We start from the raw sequence: 20,634 nt of genomic DNA on the forward strand, positions 1-20,634 counted from the left end.
AACAATTATCGGAAAAAACGATTAATTGACGGAGTAATTAGAAGTCCCAATTTTGGAGTAAATTATCTTTTCCAGACAGTCCATCCGGGCCTTAAAGAATTGCAATATTTTGATGAAATTAATTTCTTTGTTAATTGAATTTAGCATTTATAAATGTTGCATCAATATTTTGAAAAAAATGATGACACAAGTTGTGAAAAAATGTAGAGCGTCAAATTCAGCGGAAAGAGCGATATCAAAACGATGAATGATGTACCCCAGATGGGTCTCACTAAATTTAAACTTGTACGCAGACGAGAAAATGCAATCATCATACATATTGCTTTTTTGAGGTTCATGATTAAAAACATGAATTCCCATCAGTCGACATCAATTACTCATCCGACTGATCAACAACAACAATAATAAAGAGTGAAAAAAAAGAAAGACTCCATTCTATCGAACTGCAATATTACGCTAACAAACATTACGCAATGAAATGACGCCGAAAATATTCTGTAACTGTAACATTATTTCAGATCGAGACACAATGTCTGAGTCATTTATTCAATGGGTATTTCCCTGGAAATTAAATCGATGTATAGATTTCAGAAAACAGTACGAGCACTTAACAAACGAGGCAAAATTATTATATCGATCCCTCAGATGAAATCTACATTATTCATTTTCTTTTATCAAAATATACAATTGCAATTCAACATTTCTTTTCAAATTATTCAAAACAATAGCGTTCTAATTAATACCCCAATTGATTAATTATTAATATTCAAGGTTTTCATCGAATTCCTACAATTCTTATAAACTGTAATAAATTTAAAAAAACTGGAATGTAAAATGAAAGGAAAGGAAATGAAAGGAAATGAAAAGAAAATCCATGCGGTATACAATCATCAAGATGGAATAGTAATTAAATGTACGGTTTTAAAATAGATGTAAATAAATAAATAAATAAACGACAGATAATGAGGCAGTGTTAATGATGTGAACTAGCAATATTGCGACCAAACGGCAACACCATCCTCAATTCATATTTCCATCTGGATTAATGGACTGATTAGAATTACGCTGAACCAATCTAGGAAGTTGCGACTCATCTCAAACAAGGAAGCCGGTGCTTGTTAACACCTGGGTAGTTACAAGTCTATCTCTATTTCTCCGACTTTAGCTCACAATGCCACATGCCCCACCAGAGAGTTCCACACCCACACCCCATTCCAACCCAGCAACTATGCTTTCAGGCGGCTGTGACCACCAAGGTGTTAATGTCAGATTACCAAGGTGAAAACTCGTTTTCCATTAGTTGATGACGGAATACTCGCGAGATTAGAGATACCAGGGAATTAGTTCAATCTTTTCTACCCTATTAATTACCCAAATTATCGATGAGGATTAGACGCTGGCTTTCCGGACAATTCATCATTATCGGATAAGCCCGTTAACAGTATTGAGATTGTCTCCGGATAATTAATTAACAATTCAATATACCTTTTTTAATAAAATAAATTGTTGAAAAAATTGGGATAATTCATGAGAATTACGTTCTCCATCCAAGAAAAATCGGAGTTTTACTTGAATTTTAAGAGAAACTTGAAATTACAGGACTTTTTATAGGAATTAAAGAACTTTTTCTGGAAAATTGAGGAGAGTAGAGGCAAGGGGTATTCGTTTTGTTTCCTAGTTGAGCGTCCAAGGGATATCTCGGAATCTAAACGGCACAGTGTAATTTTCTCCCGGAACCTCCTTTGTAGAGTGTAATGAGGTCTACAAGAAAAGTCCTGACAAAAATTTCGTTATCGCCTTTAGATTCAGACATATTCCCTGAAAACTTGCTTATTAATTAAATCGAATTGTTCTTTTCTTTTTCTGTGAATTTTCTGGATAATCTTGTCAGTTGGTAAATGAATTTTTAAATTATCGGTGCAGTTTTCTGGATGTTAAATTATCAACTTGCTATTTCATGTCCACTGGGATATCCCGTAAACGGAAACAATAGCGTTTCCCATGAATTCGCATTTTCTTTCTCGCCACTTTGGCCAGCGGAATTCCGATGGGAATCGATGGTGTTTTGCCCCTGGCACCACACCATTCCCACCGACAACTTATTAATGAGATTCAATTAGAGCTGTCACTGTAGATAATAATGTTGCTTCCTTTAATTTAACTCTGCATAATCACTTGATAATAAACGACGTCATAAATTGTCGGAGAGATTGCAAAAGCGCCGGAAAACATTAATAAAGATTTGAAAAGATTAAGAATCAACCCCCAACGACGTCACTATCCATAAGTAAATCCATAAGGGCCATTTGACAGCTCATTAAATAAGCTTCAAGAAAATACGCGAATCATCTGATTCCCATTATTTTTCAACGAGTTATCACGTTTTGAAGGTGAAAATGCGATTTTCATGTTTTACAGAAATTTCCACTTTCGTTCAGTTTTTTTGGATTTCCGAAGTAAATACACAGGAATTCCTGTATACAATTTTGAAATTTCAATGAGCTCTTGTCAATGCCGAGCATTTTAATGTTCCAATTCCAGCGATTGAATCAAGAGTTATCGGCGATTGAGCCTCGAATTTCACGTGTCATTTTTTGAAAAATAATCATTTTGCCCAAATAAAATCCATAATAAACTCTGTTATTCTCGCAAATGCGCAGGTATTTAATTTTCATGGAGAGCCTTATTGAATGTGAACTGATTGGATTCACTTACATGCAAAGTGGCTAGCATGACTAGTTCCCGAAAGAAAATAAATCACTAGAAACCATCAATTACGAATATTATACTATTCATTCCCCAGAAAAAAAGGACCGCAGAGTTTTGAATGGCCTCTACCGAGTTTTATCATTTCACGAGCACAGCAAATTGGCCTCTTGATTATACCAAACTCAAATAGAACCTCAGCAAGTTTTCACCGTCAAGTGTACCTGATTTTAAATATAGTCTCACTGCGCCCTCCAATGAATAATTGAAAAACTTTTTCAAGTTGATAACGAAACTGAATGACGAATAAACAGGTAATCGAGGATGTTGAGAGTTTCGTACTTTAGTTGGTAACTATTGTTTGAGCTTGGAATATTCAGTTTGTACATGCAAATTTCAATTTATTATGATAATTACTCACCTGAATAGTAGGAACCCGAGACCTGTCACTGCAGCACGACGCACATCGTCGTTAACGTCAGAAACCTTCAAGAAGAATTCAACAAATTAGACGAGAGCTCTAACTGAATAATTAAAGATGTTCACTTATTTCCAGCCAATCCTATCATTTCCCCCCGGCAATTTTTCTCTGCTTTATTAATCGCAATACTCTCTCCAGAGACAAACAGCACTTATAAATTATGATTTAATACAAATATTTTATTCAATTCACTATTACTGTATTTATTGATGATATTTATTTTTATACGGACAAAACTGGAGAATGTAGAGTGAACTTCAATAGTTGAAATGCCATTATTATAAAAAATTCTAAAATCTGGGCTCAAATGGGGATTAAATGTAATCTCTGATGTTTTCTACGAGCGCTGAGTGGATTCCAATAAAAGAGAAATGTCCGAACAACTTGATGTCCTCTGCGGGGATTGCCAGAGTATTATTTTGTCTCTGGTGCATTGAAGAAAAAAAATGACACGGATTGGAAATTTTGCATGCTCGGGTTTATATCCCCCCATTGCACGTAACAGTTCAGCTATTCTGGAGGGAATCTAATCAGTTTTTTGATGACTGGACGCTCGGCCAGTGATCACCTCTCTTCGGAATTGGAAGAGGAAGCCAAGTACGAGAGGAAGAAAAGATAAAAGTGGGACAACATCTTCAAAGTGCTTTAAGGGCACTAAAAGCCAATAGAATTTGTACACTTGATTGAGTTATTGGATCCATTACTGGAATATCTCAATAATCTAGTTGTGTGCAATATATCGATTGGTTTCAGTCCCTCACTGTCTGGATAAGTGTCTCTTTCCACGATTTTACTCCCAAATTGGGCTATTCTATCAATCAATTACGAATTTTTCCATTCTTCATCAAGTTTCAGAGATAAAAAGTTAAAGGTCAAAGTTTCACTCAAATTCATAATTAATCAGCTGTAATGGGCGAATGAATTCGTTAGTTTAGGTACTCAATATAGAAAAATTGAGGAAATGTCATTTCAGACACCAAAAAATACCAATAAATAGATAAATTCCAACAAAATAGTCGATATTAACTGAAGTGTCTGCACGATGGAAGCTATACAAGTTATTTCTGAAGGGATAACTTTTTCATAAAATAACTAGTCGCTAAGCGAAAGTAAACTGAAGTAATTCATTTGAGTGTCGTCATCCAAGTTAAACAAGTCAAGTATTGATCGAGAAAAAAAACTCACAGCAACATGAAGGAGTTTTCGAATCGCCTGATTATTTCCAGTGCCACAATATGCCATCGCCAGAGTGTACATTCCACTTCTCCTCAGGATTGGATCCTTGTCAGCACACAGAGACGTTACGAGGGGATCAGCTTCCTCAAGGCGTCCATACATCGTGAAGGCAATGCCCACAGCTAGGCCACGTAGAATTTTCTCGTGCTGAGTCTCCTGGGCGTACTGTGGATCACGAGGGGTTTTGTACGTCATGATGAGAATAAATAACAAGGGAATAACATTTTTATTGGGGTAATCAGGAGATTCTTACAGCAACCATGTCCTCAATTGCCTGAGTTGACTTCGATCCAAGCATCACCATTCCCATGGCTATTCCAGCAGCCTCTCCTGTCACCGCATCGTCCTGGTACAGATTGAATTTCAGCTGCTCGTAAACGTCCTGACGATGGGACCCCATCGCCGCCAGACCCAAACCCAAACATCCACCATGACGAACCATCTGAGAACAAAATGCCACTTTGGAATTTTTCCTTCATTTTTCGGTTTCTCCAATTTTTGACGGCTTGTTTCTTTGAAAAAACGTGGATCTGCCCCTCGAGTCGAGGTGAATAAATGTGAAATCAACAATTGTTTGATATAAAAATCAGATTTTTGTAAAAATTTTCGTAATTATTCTTCCCGAAAATTTATTAATTTGCCTCTTCAATAATTCTAATCTGGCCTATAGTCTATTGACCCGTCACGATTGACTGATACCTCATTCTGAGCATCCTTCAGCTGTCCAAGGAGATAATCCGTGATAGTAGCCCCATGATTGGCGTGAATTAAACCAAGAGCATACAATCCACCGCCCTCTGAGTATCCAGCACCAGCTCCAGTATCACGAGGTAGATACGATTGCATGAGTGCGAGTGCTTCCTGCTCATGGCCCCTATGAATCACCCCGAGGGATGCAGTCGCTGTCAATTTGGCCCAGTTCGTTGCTCGGGCCAGCCATTCCAGATTATCTCTGCGTTCGTAAACATTTCCATGGTGATGATATGTATCAGGTACACGTGTGGGGGAATAAATTAATCACTCACCTCAGGAATTGATCGCTGGTGGTCCCTGAGTGCATGAATGCATTGGCGATGACAGTGGCAGTGTGACATATTGAAACCCTGATAGCATCCTTCGTGTTCTTCAGTATGAGCATGTCAGTGTGATTGCTCCTGATGAGGAATTGCAAGTGAAGATCGATTGACACTTCACCACCTAGAATACTGGATAAGGCGTCCACACGCTCCTGTTGTTCACGTTCTTCAGTTGTCTGTGAAATTTTATTAATAATCAAATAAATTAATTTAGATTAAAAAATAAATTGCCTTCATAATCACAATTTCTCCCTTTTCTTATTTTCCTATTTTGAAACAGTCAGAAAATATCTGTGAAGTGAAGTTTCGAAAGCAATCGTCTTGAGTACTAAAATGAATGAATTTACATTCGGGAATAATCGATTTATTTATCATCTTTATGTTCTTTTTACCACTGTTGACAATGGACGAACTGGATTCACTTGAAATAATAAATAAGCCCTGATTCGCCCATTTCCACGAAAATTTCAAATTCCTGTTGTTTCCTTCCAGCAAAAAAAAACGAAAGCCAAACAAAATAGATAGCACCCCTAATAAAGCAGCTCTGGATTAAATCACCGACGGAATTTGTATTTGTTTCATATTTGAATGCATGAATATTCAGAGAATCTCCAGGAAATCAATTCCGTCTCACGAGTTGGTCTCCAGGAGTCGGATGTTCACATTTAAAAATCAAATAATCACGTAAATGAAATAAAAAAAGAAATTTACCAAACTCTCAACACTGCGTTCGACCTTTTCCTCGACAGGACTTGAGTTTTCGGTGACCACAGGGGATTCAGCAGTGGCTTCAGTGGCTTTAACAGTTGGTTTAACAATGGGTTTGACCATGAGAGCACTGGGAATGGGCGCAGTGGCTCTCAATGCCTGGAGAACTCGTCCCAGAAATTGCTGAGTAGCTGATTCATAAAGATCGAAGGCAATCTGATAAGCCATTAGGACGCAATCCTGTGATCCCTTGCTGAGTCGATCCAGAAGTTCAGCCACAGCCAGTGGATCATCCAAAAAAATCAAGCACTGACACATGTTAACGTAATCCGGGGTTCCTAGATTTCTGTAGAGATTCACAAGGCATCTCAAGACGGTATTCCTGAAGCCTCGATTCTGGATCAGACTCATGGCAACCTGGAATGCGTAGGAGAGCATTCCAGCGATGTCCTCGGATTGCATTATTGAAGCCTCGAAGATGTCCATGCGTCTCGTCTCCAGGGCAAGCCCCAGAGCTTGACGATATTGGTTGTCATCCAAGCATCTCTGGAACATTCGATTTACGATTCCCTCCAGTCTAGGGTCAATACCTTTGTAACCTGTTGCAGTATTCCCCTCTGCCTCCATCACTCGTTGTTGGGTATAATAGTCGATGCATTTTGCTATCGTCGTGTCCACGTATTCGTTCCTCGCGTTCACGTCGAATAATTCACCAGCTCCCAGGGCGTACGTCAGGGAGTCCTCGAAGCTTCCCAGGTGGTAATAAACTTTACTCGCGACGAGGGCTGCCAGCTCGTGCTGGTTGAAACTCTTGTCCTCGTGGAGAATTTCACTGGGAAGAAAAAATTTATTCAAAGTTGCCCGCGAGTTCTTGGTTTTTTGGGAGTATCTTCGAAACACTTCGATTATCTTCGAGGGACATGGAGAACTTTTTATGATACCCTTATTTGTAGATCTCAATTAGCTACGCAAAAAAGATTCTGACACAATATTTATCATGACATTCATTTGGGTAGGTAATTGAGACGAAAATCTTGGAGTAGAACATTTTGATTTACACTCACATTTTCTCGATAGCTTCGGAAATTTCTGGCCAGAATTCATCCACAATGAGATCCAATTTTTTCAATGCAAAAACCTTGAGGTCCGGCATAGGCTCCTCCAGGAGGGAAATTATGCCGGCTGTCAAAAAAATTAATACATCATTAGAACCTATTTCTTTACAAAACCCTCTGGAGTTTATCACTGGTAAATTATGATAAGTCGCGATTAATTAAAATAACTAATCCAATAATAGAATTTTTTTAATCTCGGATTTTGGGGTTAGGGCCTCCAAACCTGCAACTCATCCTCTGCATTTGCATGCAGAATAAATGATAACTGAAACAAATTGCTTCATTTTGTTGTAATAATCGAGGCATTATTACCTGCTGAAGTAATATTCATCTTCATTGGCCTGGGATTCGCGTTAAAGACACAGAATTCTGGGGTCTCACAGATAATGCAATTGATGAAGCACTTGTGAACAACGGGAATTCTAGGTTGTCAGTTGCCAAGATTTGACACAGGTTAGGGATGGACGATCATCATTTAGTAAAACGTTCATGAGGACGGGGTACGCGTATCGGATGGTAGATGGTAGTACAAAAAATCTCGTACAAATATCCGCGCCAATTACAAACGAAACATTCATACAGTATAAAACAATGTCACCATTAGGTCCAAGAATAATCTCCTCTTCGTTAAAGTAACGAGTTAGTTTTTACCCGATATCTGGATATTGAAGAAAGATAATGATGTGCTCGTGAATAACTTTTTTGTAGCTCTCATCCTTTTCTATAAAAGATGTTTAGATAAAAAATCCGCTATGGTCCTTTAATTCCAAGATATTAATTAAAAACTGGCGTCGAAAAAAAATGCACTTATCTCAGTTTACCATTTCGCTACTGAGTTATTCCCCGATCATAATATTCTGGGAGTTATTAAATAATGGCAAACCAGAAACTTTATATTTTTTTACGTCAATTGATAATTTGCAAAAAAAAATATAATTATTCAATAAACGATCATTTTACTAAAATGAAGTCGAACACTTTGAAGTTATGGAACTTTTTATAATCTTCTCGTAAATTTTACGATTTGTTTTTCAATTTAAATTCGCTGTTTCGATTTGTTCATTCCATAAAAATAAATTACTCGTCTAATGACTCACTACTGTAAGTACAACATATAATTCCGCGATTGTTGCAAATGATAACTGAAATTTACGGACCAGAACGTAAAAATGATTTGTCTTCATAATGATTACTGAACGCGCAAGATTTTTTTACTTGGGGTTCATAATACGTCAAGAGATTTGAATGAGTTGCTGCCCACATCTTTTAACTTTTGAAATTTTTTTTACAAATTTCCTGAAAACTGTTGATAAAATTGCCGTGAACGAATATTCCATTTTCACGTCTTATTATTACTGAAAATCTCAGAAAGTTTCATTGCTGTGAAAGAACTTTTCTCCTTTCTCCCACCGAAAATGATCAAAAATTTAGAAAAATAGACGCACGTCTATGGAAATATATGATTCATCGGGTAAAATGTATCAGATAAAATTTTTCACATCAATCTAATCCACGGTATCCCAGAAATCCACAACAAATATGAAAAACGAGAAAATGTGGGAAAAAATTCCTCAATAAAATGTGACACCGCTGCACAGAAGAGCAATGACAAACGGAAAACTCCATGCTCATATGTCCTCAGTAGCAATCACTCACTTATCCTTCAATCGCTCCGTAAATTATGCTGCACAGATGGGTATATAAACCGCTCAATTGGTATGATCAAATACAATTTCAAGGAATTCCACCAGATATACCATGGACTTAGAGCCTATCTAGTCTTCACGAGTGAAATTATTTCTGGAGCTCTAAAAAACAAATACGAATGGTACGTACACGAATTCCTCAAGCTAATTCAATAATTTCCAATAAAGTAAACCAATAATTATTTCAAAGAATTCGTACGCGGGAAAATAATTCAGTAAAAATTACCTGTTTTGTGTTTTAGCCGTTCGGAGGAAATTACCACTTAGTAACCGTTATCTAGCCGTTCGAGAAAGAAGTATCTAATTAAATATTTATAAATATTTAGAATAAAAAACTTTTATCTAATTTTTTTTTTTAATTAAAGCGCTAGATACTTTTTACAATCATCAAATTTCTATTGCGAGATCGTTAGCGTCAGTTAAACAACAAATGCCATTTTTTTTACAGTGTATCAACGAGTAGTCTATATAATACGCCAGGAAACATGGGCCCTTTCGAAATATGCAGAATAATAAAAATAATAACATTTCTAATAGTCCGAAAGACACGCGATAGAAATATAATCGGAATTTGCCCTTTCCATGAATGGGGAGAGGATTTCATCGGAGTTTGGCGTTTAGTAAAAGTTTAGTCAGGACGTAGTCGGAGCTTAATGGAGGTTTAACACGGGTTTCATTGTGGATTAGTTCACCTTGCACAGAATTCTCTTAATATTGAGTCAATGTCAACCCACAGTAAAATTAAGTCTAGATTAATGTATTCGATGGGAATTACTATTCATTCGGTTGAGTTAGAAGAGAAGGACGTTTGGCAACAATATCGATTGTATAAATATTCGCATTAATTTTTAATTTATTCACAAGCCTACTCAATTAATGCGGCTGTTCTACAAGAGAAGGAAAAAATATATCTGGTTTATTGTTTGCATCGTCATGATGATGAGTGTGAAGTAGATGATCAATGCAATTCACTTGCCACTCTGTAAAAGTGTCAGGTAATTGCCGGATGTAAATTATTATTGTCGATGCAGCAACCTTGGGTGATCAAGCAAAACCGAGTAACAATCATATAAATAATCCATTCGATTGAAAATCACAGGAATTCTCTTCTCTCATCTCAGTCACCATCGATCGCTCATAGTCTTAAAAGCAGATCAGAGAAGTTTTTTCTCATCCGAACTGTCAATTCTTCGCATTTGCAGAATACCATGGCCCTCGACCAACTTGAGCCCAACGACATCTTCTTCCAGAAAATTTTGCACTATGGAATGCGCGATAAAACGATCCAGGATGTTCTCCTACTAGAGAAAAAACCAGCAACTGCGAAAGGGGAGAATTATCTAAGTTATTTGACTCGTTTCACCCTCGGATACACTTGTGGTGTATCTGACAGGCCTAATGAAAAAAACCAGAAGAAGGTGCATCTTATTATGAAAGAAGAGCCGGAGACCAGTGGTGAAACCTTGAGGTATATACGTGAGGGAAAAATTTTCCACAATGAGAGATATATATTGGAGGAAGTTGTGCCAAAAATTGAGAAACTTGTTGGAAAGAAATTGGGCCCCAAGGTCTATTACTTTTCAAATAATCCATCTGTTATCGTTATGGAGGACCTCATGACACTTGGCTTCCAGAATAAAAATCGTAAAGTCGGTTTTAATGAAGCCGACGTCAGTATAGTGCTGGAAAATATGGCAGATTTTCATGCTGGATCGATATATTTGGAGGAGCAGGTAAACTGAATTATAATTCATTTTTTCCTCCGTCTCCATTACATAAAGGAGTAGGGTAACGTCTTTTGTCGCCGATTTATTTCTACTAGACGTACATATAATATATATAATAAAGAATATTTTTACTGTATTCATTTTGCCAGAATCCCGGCTGTATGTCGGAAATTGAGAATGGCTTCATCGGCCCGAATCTGCCTGAAGGATTTTTCACATTTATTGCATCTGGTGTGAAATCTATCGGAGCTGGCGTCCGTGATTGGCAGAATGGGAGGTTCGTCTCGATATCTGATAAGCTCGGGAAGAAATCAAAAGAAATTATTCAAGAGCTCAAAGTAATATATGAATGTGATGAGAATGAACTGAGAACCCTGAATCACGGAGATATTTGGATGAACAACGTCATGTTTAAGAGTGACAAAAATGGAAAGACTCAAGAGTCTTGTTTCGTAAGTAATTCCAAATTGATCTGACATTTCTACACTGAGAAAAAAATTTCAGTCAAACGATTTAAAACTCGTTCGAAAGATGAGTTTTTTGAGATATATACTCTTCGGAAATTGCAGATTATAGCACGAGCCGAAGTCAAGACTTTCCGCCCTTCGGAGCAACTTTCCACCCTAGGGCGGAAAGTATTGGCTTTCCTCCCATTTTTCAGATGGCAAAACACGAAGTTTCCTTTGCAGGCATGTTAAAAAATAGCACGTGCACCTTGGGTGGGAAAACTTTGACTTTCTGCCCTTGATGCACAATATACTATTCCGCACTTGTTATTAAATATCCTATTTTATTACAGGTGGACTATCAGATGTGCGCATGGACGTCCCCTGCATTCGATCTTGTCTATTTTCTTAGCATTTCTCCTGAGTTAAATTTGAAACTAACTCACGAGGATATATTTTTGAAAATATATTTGAAACGATTGGCAAGCACAATGAAGAGACTGGGCTGCAAGGCGAGGACTCTTACATTGGAAGAGTTGAAAAAATCCATGCACAAACGTCGTGCTTTGGCCCTCATGGCGGCCCTCGTCTACTATCCGAAAATGATAGCAGAGGATGACGAAGTTGAACCCATGGATGATATAATGACGAAGGGTGAAGCATTGATAGATCTTTTGAAGAATCCACTGACCAAGGAAACCATGGCCAAGATCCTTCCGATATTAGATCAAAGGGGTTACTTAGATTGAATTATCTCACGGATCAGTAGACTCTACTCTGTACTCTACTCTACCGAGTAGAGGATGCATTACAAAATGAATGACATGGGAGAGCTAGATGATTAATGTCGTTTTATGTAGAATAATAAAATTGTTGAATATTTGTTAGTAATGAAAGTTTTGGGAAATTAGACCGGAAAAATAGAACTATTTTTTTTCAGGACTGGACTATTTTTAAATCACGGATCTATCCGGATCTTCTCCTTTGGACTATAATTTCTGGTCACACGTTCGAAAAAATATATAATTTCTACTCCATTCGTTTATAGAAGCAAATGAATCTTAAATCGGTTGTTCCAAGGAGTGAAAAAAACTCATGTCCTCTTTTTTTGCTCGTCCCGAAATTTATTTCAATCTTTTTGTTTTTTTTGCGTAATCCCGAATGGAAGCTTTCGGCCATATTCAAGTTCCCAATTTTCCGTCTATAGTCCAGGCAAATTAGGTCTAACATATGTGTTCTTTCGATCCAAAACGATTTTTATATAGAAATGTGTGTTTTGGTCATGTGATTAACGGGCAAGTAATTTCAAGTGATTTAAGTGTGTGCATTCCGAGAAAAAGATCAAAAACTACCCTTAAAAATGGCCTTTCGCGATTAACTTGGAAACTGCACTAGATGCAGAAAAAAGGATCAAATATAATTTGAAGAGCAAAATATCCCCCATACAAAATATGTTAAGCACTTCATCTCTATTTTGTACCGTTTAACCCCTACAGCCGTTCAAATGTATGATAGGAGAAAAAAATCAATAAAAAATGGAAAAAATATTATTTTTCAATTTCAAATGATGGTAAAAAATATTTAAAAGTCTAAGTAATTATATTTTCATAACAACATAATTTAATCTAAAAAAATTAGTATGAAATAGGAAGGATAACTTCTAATTTAATCGATGAAAAAAGTTTTTTTTTCCTCTATATTTTTTATTCTTAAATATGAAACAAATTTTATCTAAAACATTTTCATCCATTCCTTATATTTTAGAAGGTAGACGCGATTTTGCGATTCCACCCCTCAATAGAACCTCCACTCCGAGAGCCCACTATATCTATATATATCGCATACGTTGCCATACTGCTGTGACATCCCATTTACCCTATGTGTATGCACGGAATGACAACATTGGATATTTGTAAGACCGAAAATGATGGAAAGACCCGTGAAACTCTTTTCGCCAGTTGATCTGTCTCTTTCGATCTCTACCTCTCTTTCTCTCTTCCTTACTCTTTCAAGCAAGGAAGATAGATGAATAATAAATGCAAAATAATGATAAGTGATGATTAATTCATCTATAATTAATCATCAATTATCATTTATCAAATGATTATTGAGATTCGCACAGATAAAGGTAGGCTACAAAGTCCGCCTATGCGGTTTTGTTGTGTAATTTGGTGCATGTATGTGTGTATGTGGGGGGGTTTGTTTATCTCTTTTTCTTCATCAGGAATCGACGGAATACCAGAATTTTCCCAAATGAATATAGACTTTTGAAAGCTGTATCTATTAACATTGATTAGTTTTGAAATTTCCATGACAATTGAGTAGAATCCGTAATTTTTCACTGATTTTTTTCCCCGTTTTTTTTATTTCTTCAAGTAGTTATTATACGAGAAGAATTCATGATCGTTTAAAACATTAATATTAATAGGCTCTTGATCCTATTAGAATATGGAGAGAATCACATCATTTGTTGTTAAGTTATAGCATATTGTACATGAGGTTTGTTTTCTTCATCTTCTCTGTGATCAACGAAAAATATCATGAGTAATATCAATAAAATGACTACTCAATTTTTTTCTCAATGCATTCTTGTTCATGTCAAAAGATGATGGGACAACCCTTATTGTTTTCCAATTTTCAGAAAATCCATTCGCAAGCTTGTTGCTAATTTTTTAACAACAACAGCTATGCGCGGTTCCTTATAATGGCATTCCCCACTTGTTTCGTTTAAAAAAAGGATTGGCATATCTAATGTTGTGTTTTCAGATGAAAATATTCCGTGATATGTTGTTATATTATCAATTGTTTGCGGATAAATGCAAGCAATAACTACACGGAGAGAAAAATACCGGAAAAATTACGGAGCTTTCGCGTATTCGTGGGGTGACCTTGCTTTTCGGGAAAAAGTACTGGAGGTACCGTAAAATTGTCCTGAAAGTTTCGTAAAAATTCCTGCTCGCTACGAAAATTTTGACGGAACTTACAGTATTTTTTCCCGAAAACCAAGGTCACCCCACGAATACGAGAAAGTTCCGTAATTTTTCCGGTATTTTTCTTTCCGCGTACAATAACAAAATACATAAAATACCACGAAGGATGCATATGCAAATGCATTTGAAAAGGAGAATTTCATCAACACCCGACCGGGGCGGCGCTAGTCGACATATAATACCAGTAACTAAAACATCTGTTGATTCACTCAATTACAGTAAAAATATTTCGCCTGTCTCCAGTAAAAAAAACGTAAACAATACCCTCCAACAATATTCTCCTATCCGCTGAATCTGCAATTCTAGACATTCTAGCGATAATGGAAAACAACGGACGACATAACCCCTAGTGTCAGAATGAGTGAGTGAAACGTAAACACACATTCCCCTTCAATAATTCCATCCATTTCAAAGACAATAAAGTAAACCATTCAACCGAGTTATAGTTACGAGTTTCAAAAAACGAGTTAGATTAGTAATTCCAGGAAATTTCCACTCAAGTATTTAAAATAGTTGATGAATTGACCGACCAGCTTAATTTAATAATGGATGTGAGTACATTGTTTCGAGCATGTGTGAAGACAGTGAATTTGCGGAAGGAAGCACTCTCGGAGGAGATCCCAAGAGTTCCTCCAAGAAAACAAAAACCAGAATCAATGTTCCGAGCCAAAACCAAATCTCTTGTCACCCAAATTTCCAAGCTCCAGCAATTTCTCTTGGAGAAGAGATCGGCGTACCTGAACCTCTCGAAACACCTGGCCCTCAGTAATTCAATGACAGACGCAGAGCGTGACGAGATAGACAATGTTTCCCAGGAAATAATGACGACGTGCTCAGGATTGATAAAGGACTTGGAACGTGACACAGCACAAGCTGACATAAGTCAGCAGAACCGGGAACACCGGATGGCAACGCTGGATCTCATAAAGCACTACCTGGAGAACGTCTGCAAGATTTATTCCGAGCAGAGGGCAATTCGTTACAAGAAAATGATGGAGTTGAAGAAGTTGTCCAAGTTGGAGCTTGAAAAGAGCTCCGAGGCGATACTCCATCCCCCAAGGAAGGAGCTGGAGCACGATAAGAGGGATGTATCGCCTTCTGCTGGCTCCAGCCCTCTGAAAGTTCAGGAGATGAATGGAGATGTGTCCCCTGTCATCTATGAGGAGGAGCTCTCTGCAGAGGACATCCAGATGTTTGAGTCTGAGAATGAACAGCTTTACAACGAATTGAATACTATTACTGAGGAGGTCAGGCTCATCGAGAGCAAGGTCGTTCACATCGCTGAGTTACAGGAAATCTTCACCGAGAAGGTCCTTCAACAGGACAGAGATCTGGATAAACTTGTGACAACTGTCGTGGGGTCTACTGAGAATGTTAAGGAAGCCAATGAACAGATTCGACAAGCTATTCAGAGGAACGCTGGCCTTAGAGTGTGGATTCTTTTCTTTTTACTTGTCATGTCATTTTCATTATTATTTTTGGATTGGTATAATCCTTAAGCATTTCTTCTTTTGTTGTCTTTTTATGGCACTTTGCTTTTTGTAATTGGGGACAATAAATTAATATATATATTGTAAAAGGAAGACTCAGTGATTTAATTTTTTGGGGGGAGAAGAGACGTGACAGAGCCAATTCGTAATTTTAATTTGTAAAAGTATCGGTGCATTTGAATTCCCTCAATTTTTCAGCGATGCATTTAATCATATCAATTGTTCATTCGTCGTAAAATAATTTTGGAGGAAAAATGAAAAAAAAAATCAAACAATTGCCAAAATATGTCAATATATTTTTATCGCTTTTTCTTCTTATCACCAGAAAAAATGTACAGTCGCTACGGCTTAGGTAAACAAAAGTTGATACAAGTATTACATATACGTTTACGATTGATAACATTTCTATCAAAGCTCCCGTAAAGAGTCTCAGTTCAAATGTTTCAATTTGGTTCAGTGGAATCCTTCGAATAGTCTTGTATTTGTTTCACTGTGATTCAAGGCGATTCACCTCATTCCCCACTTTTTTCCCTGCCTGCGAGTAACTAATAAATACTCGCCATTTGTCAACAACACAAGATAAATCATAAGTGTAAAATAACTCATCAACTATTTCCCATGGAAACAGTTATAAGTGAAAAAAAAATGAATTTCAACATTAAATGCGACATAAGCCTGTAGACGACAAAAAGGGACACGTCGTACATGAGAAAGAAGAGAAACAATAAAGAAACAAAAAGAAAAACCCGATGCAATTGCATCTGCGATACAATAAATGAATCTGGATAGTTAAGAAATCATTCCTTCTCGCAATCGTATCAAAATGGAATTGAATCCCTTTATTTTTTCGGATAGTTGTGCTGGTAGAGTGGGTGAGCCCCGTATGGCATCATTTTTCCTTCGATCAAAGATTGGACGAGCCAGGTCGTTGTTACCAGGGGAATCTTCCAGCCTGCTGCCTTCTCCTTCATCCAATTAGGACATTTTCCATTAGCAAGGACTACTGTGCCTTCCATGAATGTCTCAGCTGCAAAAAAATAATATATAAACTGTAAATATATAAAATATAAATATAGAGATAATTTGAAATTGGATAAAATTGAAAAAAAAGGGTTTAGGGCTGGTGTTTTGGGGTGAATAACTTACTCTGGTTTTCAATGGCACGAAAAGCCCCTCCGGCATTAACAATGACCCTTTGCCAGAATTTAATAGACCGTTCGTTGGATGGAATCTTTGGCATAACAATCACTGCATGACCTAGGGGTTTAGCATTGGGCCTCTGGTACATATCAACGTATGCTTCTTTGTCGAAACTCCATCCAGCTGGTAAGGTTTCCTCTGATGCGTTCACCAGTTTATTCTCCTGACAGCACCTGATGACCCATCTGTGATTGACCGGATGAATCCCCACAGACAGACAGAGGAGGCTCTTGGCGGTAATATTGGGAACATTCGTAATCAACTTAGTATTCTTATATTCCTCCACAGGAATATCCTTAAACTCCTCATAAACCTTTCCCCCACATCCCGTGATCTGAGCGGTGAGTCTCTCCCTAACAAATGGGATTCTGCTCCACTCGGCTTCATTCTCGGTCTCAGTCTCCGAGTTAGCAGACTCGACCTTCTCAACTTTGTATCTATCCAGAGACTCAAGAGGAGCACAAGTAAGAATGAAGGAGAGTCCCTTGAAGAGACTGGACCCCTCAGGGACAGGTCCCAATGTAGCTATGATCTCCTGATCCTCCTTCTTCCTGCCTTTGGCCTTGCCCTTGACCCTGCTGGCAGGTCCCTTGGTGGCCATGTCATTGGGGGTCTCAACGAGCTCCAGCTGGACACCCTCGACATCAGTATTATCTCCAGAGAAACAGGAATCAGACCCAGATTCTTCCTTCTTCTTCAAGAGAACTCCAGAGCCAGATGCCTCAATGTCTGTGCTCTTGGAGCTCCTCTTGGATCTCCCGGATTTGGGAGTCCCCAGAACACTGGACTTATTCCTCCTGGATCCCTCCACGATATTATCCATGGTGACTTTCCCCATCGACGGAGTGCTAGGAGGGCTCTTAACATCGTTATCTACAACCTCCCTAAGGAATTGTGCTTGATCAGCAGTGAGAAAGATATCCTTGATGGGCACCTTGATCTTCTCCCCCTCATCAGTCTCCACAGTGTATAAAACCTCGTCCTTTACTTTCTCCACAGCAACAATAATCCCACATGAGCCATATTCTTCAGGAGTCATTGCATAAACCGACAGGCCTTCTCCCAGAGTCCTCAACATGGGAATGACAAACTCCTCGATGAGCATCTTGTTTTTTCCATCGAGAAAGTTCACTTTAAACTTACCCTTCGATTTACTGATGACTTTCCCAGGATAATAATTGTTATCGGACCATTTAGCAAAGCACTCCTTCCCCACAAGTGCATCACTGGGGTCGTACACAGGTGTCTGATTTCTCAGGATACTGAGGGATCTCCCACTCTGTCTGGATGGAGTGGAGATTTCTGAGATGAGGGATTCGTTTCCCTCTGTATCACTCTTCGACTCGATAGTCGACAGAACACTTGGGGACATCTTTCCAAGGCCATTTGTCCTAGAGGACCTCGAGTTCTGACGCGAACGCTTCGGCAGTCTACCTTTTTTGCTGCTCTTGGGGGTCGCGACGACAGCAGCCTCTGGAGTTGAGGCTGTCAGTCTACCCAGGGTCTCCTCAGTGGTTCCATTTAGGAGATCACAGGCGAGAACCTCAGCATTGACAAAATTCAAGATTCCCGAGGTGAGAAGATAGACGTTCTTCCACTCTTTCTTAATCTTCTCTGTGGTCTCGTCAATATTCTCCAGGGGTTTCTTTGCGTGCTTGGGAATGCCTCGAGGTAGAGAAAACTGGTTAGCATCTTTCAGCGTTTTTCCAGACCCGCTCGATGAGGAGCTCGAAGTACTTGCTGAGGACATGAGGGAGAGCCTCGAGGGTCCCAACGTATATGGCTGGGGATTGCTGGTGACAGATCCTGGAGATGTTGGATCTTTATTATCAGATACATCAGCTAGTGCAGAAACATCACTGTTTCTCCTTCTGGATACGTGCAGTTCTGGGCAATGCTCAAAGTCAATTGAGAGGAATTCCTTCCCCGAGACTTCCTTCGTAGACTCATTCACTTGAAGAAGACACTTGACTTTCACAACGAGGTTGAGCTCCTTTTCCACTGGAATGATCGTCGCTTTTGGTTTTTCCTCGTTCATAAAGGAGTCTCCCTCGCTGTCACTGACTAAGTTGAGAAGCTCGGGAGGTTTACTAGGGGTCTTCAGAGGCCCCGAGGATTCATTCGTCGACACGGAAATGCTCAGAGTGGTGTCTGAACCTTGAGCTTTAATATCAGTTCCATTGGGCAGCTGATTGTCAGTGGTGTCGCATTCCTTAACACTTGGAACTGATTTGTAGCTATCAGTTGCCGATTTAGTCTCACAAGTCTCGTAGGATGGATCCTTGGGGGTGGAGTCCTCTTGAGAGGCATCCAGGATTATTTTCTCACCGTCCTCGTCGATCTCCACGAGCTCCTTTGGCTTCGGGGGAGGCGCCCTGGCCTTGTCGTAGATTACTTCGATGCTCATTCTTGATTTCTTGGTTGTATCAGGCTTAGGGGCATGTGTGGAGGACTCTGTCTCCATTTTTTCAGGTGTGCGGTCTGTGGGACCAAGGGGAGACGGGTCCGAGGGTTTCTCGGGTGTGGAGGAGGGAGGCTCAGGTGTGGGATCTACTTCCATCGGAGTTTTTGAGGTGTCTTCAGTAATCAGGGTCTCCTGCGGTTTTGTCGAGGCCACAGGCTTTTCTTCGAGGGGAGCACCTGGGACCGGTGGGGAATCCGTCATGGAGGCCTCTGGTACCTCTGCTTGCTGAGACTCTGCACATCAAAGAGATAACGAGATAAAAAACATATAACCATAAATTATGCCATTAGCAAAGTCATGAACCAGGACAGGTAGACTTTTTTTCAACGTCAATTTTAGTTAATATCTCAGGATTGTGAGAAGATAGCGATGTTTCTGCACATATCGTTTTTTATAGATAAAGATAAGAGTGCGAATTAAGAATAAATAATATGTGTTTGAATAAAATGTATACCCTCATCAAGTTTCTTCCTGACTGATGCGAGAGCATCTTCCCTAGAAGAGGTCCTTTGGAACTTGCCACCCTGGTCCACCTCTTCATCAGCTTTTCTCTTCTGTCCACCAGTGTTCAACTGTCTTCTTCTGGGGGTCATTATCTCCTCGGGAGTGCACTGAATAATATCCTCGTCATTGTCATCAGCCTCCTGGTTTTGATTGTCAATAGGCCGAGATGGGCTCTCGGGTTCGATAACAGCTTTGTCCTTATCAGAAGCCCGCGCTTCTGGTGGGGCTTTTGCATTGGCCTCGTGCTGACTCGACTCAACATTAACATCACCCTTAGATCCACCGGTGGCCTGGACAATAGATTCGGCTTGTGTCTCGTCTTCAGCGATCAAATGAAAATCCTGACTCTCATTCACCGTAGAATTATTTTCCGTCTTATCATGGTCATTTGTCGTAGGACACTCGTCATCCTTCCTTTGCGTCTCGGGGATTACACCATCCAACAATTCCGACATTATCTCAGTCTCACGGGGGTAAGAAGCACGAACAAATCAGAATGATAGCTTTGATGATTTATTACTGAATTCATCAAGTTATGGGAATTTATTCAACGAAATTACCTCTGATAACGAGAAAACGGGCTCTTCTTTTTGCGGGGAGAGAACGCGCGAAGTTGGCTACGCGTTTCTCGGTTATACCCGGTGTTGCATCTACATGACTGGCTTCAGGGTGAATGGAAAATGCCGAGCTCTGTGTGAAGGCAGCTGTTCTTCTGCATACCGCGCGCCAAATATCAACGTTTTTGAATTTCACACTTCTTTTTCAATTTTACATTGCTATTTTCA

General features: G+C 39.0%; 4 protein-coding genes across 7 annotated transcripts in view; 2 read left to right on the forward strand and 2 right to left on the reverse strand.

The window, feature by feature from the left end:
• The window catches only part of Rpn2 (Regulatory particle non-ATPase 2), a 19,742-nt gene extending 11,952 nt beyond the window's left edge, over positions 1–7,790 (reverse strand). Inside the window, exons 1-8 of the mRNA XM_011304571.1 lie at positions 7,635–7,790; positions 7,272–7,389; positions 6,211–7,039; positions 5,449–5,675; positions 5,123–5,375; positions 4,677–4,865; positions 4,373–4,588; positions 3,128–3,192 (exon numbers count right to left, since the gene is read on the reverse strand). Coding sequence (XP_011302873.1) covers positions 3,128–3,192; positions 4,373–4,588; positions 4,677–4,865; positions 5,123–5,375; positions 5,449–5,675; positions 6,211–7,039; positions 7,272–7,389; positions 7,635–7,659 — 1,922 coding nt within the window. The 5' untranslated portion in view covers positions 7,660–7,790. The remainder of the gene's footprint in view (positions 1–3,127; positions 3,193–4,372; positions 4,589–4,676; positions 4,866–5,122; positions 5,376–5,448; positions 5,676–6,210; positions 7,040–7,271; positions 7,390–7,634) is intronic.
• A 1,251-nt stretch (positions 7,791–9,041) lies between these two features.
• Positions 9,042–12,751, forward strand: LOC105266429 (putative oxidoreductase dhs-27). Of its 3 annotated transcripts, XM_011304581.1 has the most exons (5): positions 9,042–9,150; positions 9,271–9,324; positions 10,231–10,761; positions 10,905–11,207; positions 11,555–12,751. In XM_011304581.1, exons 3-5 carry the CDS (start codon positions 10,237–10,239, stop codon positions 11,948–11,950), a joined length of 1,224 nt encoding a protein of 407 aa, XP_011302883.1. In that variant the 5' UTR covers positions 9,042–9,150; positions 9,271–9,324; positions 10,231–10,236; the 3' UTR covers positions 11,951–12,751. The 3 variants fall into 3 exon arrangements, with proteins under 3 accessions (XP_011302883.1, XP_011302880.1, XP_011302881.1); XM_011304578.1 differs by lacking the exon at positions 9,271–9,324 and having other exon boundaries at positions 9,043–9,150; XM_011304579.1 differs by lacking the exons at positions 9,042–9,150; positions 9,271–9,324 and having other exon boundaries at positions 10,037–10,761.
• A 1,531-nt stretch (positions 12,752–14,282) lies between these two features.
• Syx18 (syntaxin 18) lies at positions 14,283–15,884 on the forward strand. Its single transcript, XM_011304582.1, has one exon. The coding sequence runs from the start codon at positions 14,737–14,739 to the stop codon at positions 15,688–15,690; it is 954 nt and encodes a 317-aa protein (XP_011302884.1). The 5' UTR covers positions 14,283–14,736; the 3' UTR covers positions 15,691–15,884.
• Positions 15,885–15,956: 72 nt separating this feature from the next.
• On the reverse strand, positions 15,957–20,601 carry LOC105266431 (tumor suppressor p53-binding protein 1). 2 transcript variants are annotated; one of them, XM_011304584.1, is made up of 4 exons: positions 20,410–20,601; positions 19,800–20,313; positions 16,828–19,578; positions 15,957–16,708 (listed from the first exon to the last, which is right to left on the reverse strand). In XM_011304584.1, exons 2-4 carry the CDS (start codon positions 20,302–20,304, stop codon positions 16,521–16,523), a joined length of 3,444 nt encoding a protein of 1,147 aa, XP_011302886.1. In that variant the 5' UTR covers positions 20,305–20,313; positions 20,410–20,601; the 3' UTR covers positions 15,957–16,520. The 2 variants fall into 2 exon arrangements, with proteins under 2 accessions (XP_011302886.1, XP_011302885.1); XM_011304583.1 differs by having other exon boundaries at positions 19,800–20,600.
• Between the last annotated feature and the right edge of the window lie 33 nt (positions 20,602–20,634).

This window comes from Fopius arisanus, unplaced genomic scaffold, assembly GCF_000806365.1.
Source record: "Fopius arisanus strain USDA-PBARC FA_bdor unplaced genomic scaffold, ASM80636v1 scaffold00038, whole genome shotgun sequence".
Taxonomy (NCBI): domain Eukaryota; kingdom Metazoa; phylum Arthropoda; class Insecta; order Hymenoptera; family Braconidae; genus Fopius; species Fopius arisanus.

What these genes read in the sequence shown, in the direction of transcription:
- LOC105266429 (XM_011304578.1), top strand. An exon ending in CGATATATTTGGAGGAGCAG is followed by an intron (nt 10,762 to 10,904) that starts GTAAACTGAATT and finishes TCATTTTGCCAG; the next exon opens with AATCCCGGCTGTATGTCGGA. An exon ending in AGACTCAAGAGTCTTGTTTC is followed by an intron (nt 11,208 to 11,554) that starts GTAAGTAATTCC and finishes ATTTTATTACAG; the next exon opens with GTGGACTATCAGATGTGCGC.
- Syx18 (XM_011304582.1), top strand. Translation starts at nt 14,737, where the DNA reads ATGGATGTGAGTACATTGTTTCGAGCATGTGTGAAGACAGTGAATTTG.
- LOC105266431 (XM_011304584.1), bottom strand. Translation starts at nt 20,304, where the DNA reads ATGTCGGAATTGTTGGATGGTGTAATCCCCGAGACGCAAAGGAAGGAT. An exon ending in CAGGAAGAAACTTGATGAGG is followed by an intron (nt 19,579 to 19,799) that starts GTATACATTTTA and finishes TTTGATGTGCAG; the next exon opens with AGTCTCAGCAAGCAGAGGTA. An exon ending in TCGTGCCATTGAAAACCAGA is followed by an intron (nt 16,709 to 16,827) that starts GTAAGTTATTCA and finishes ATTTTTTTGCAG; the next exon opens with CTGAGACATTCATGGAAGGC.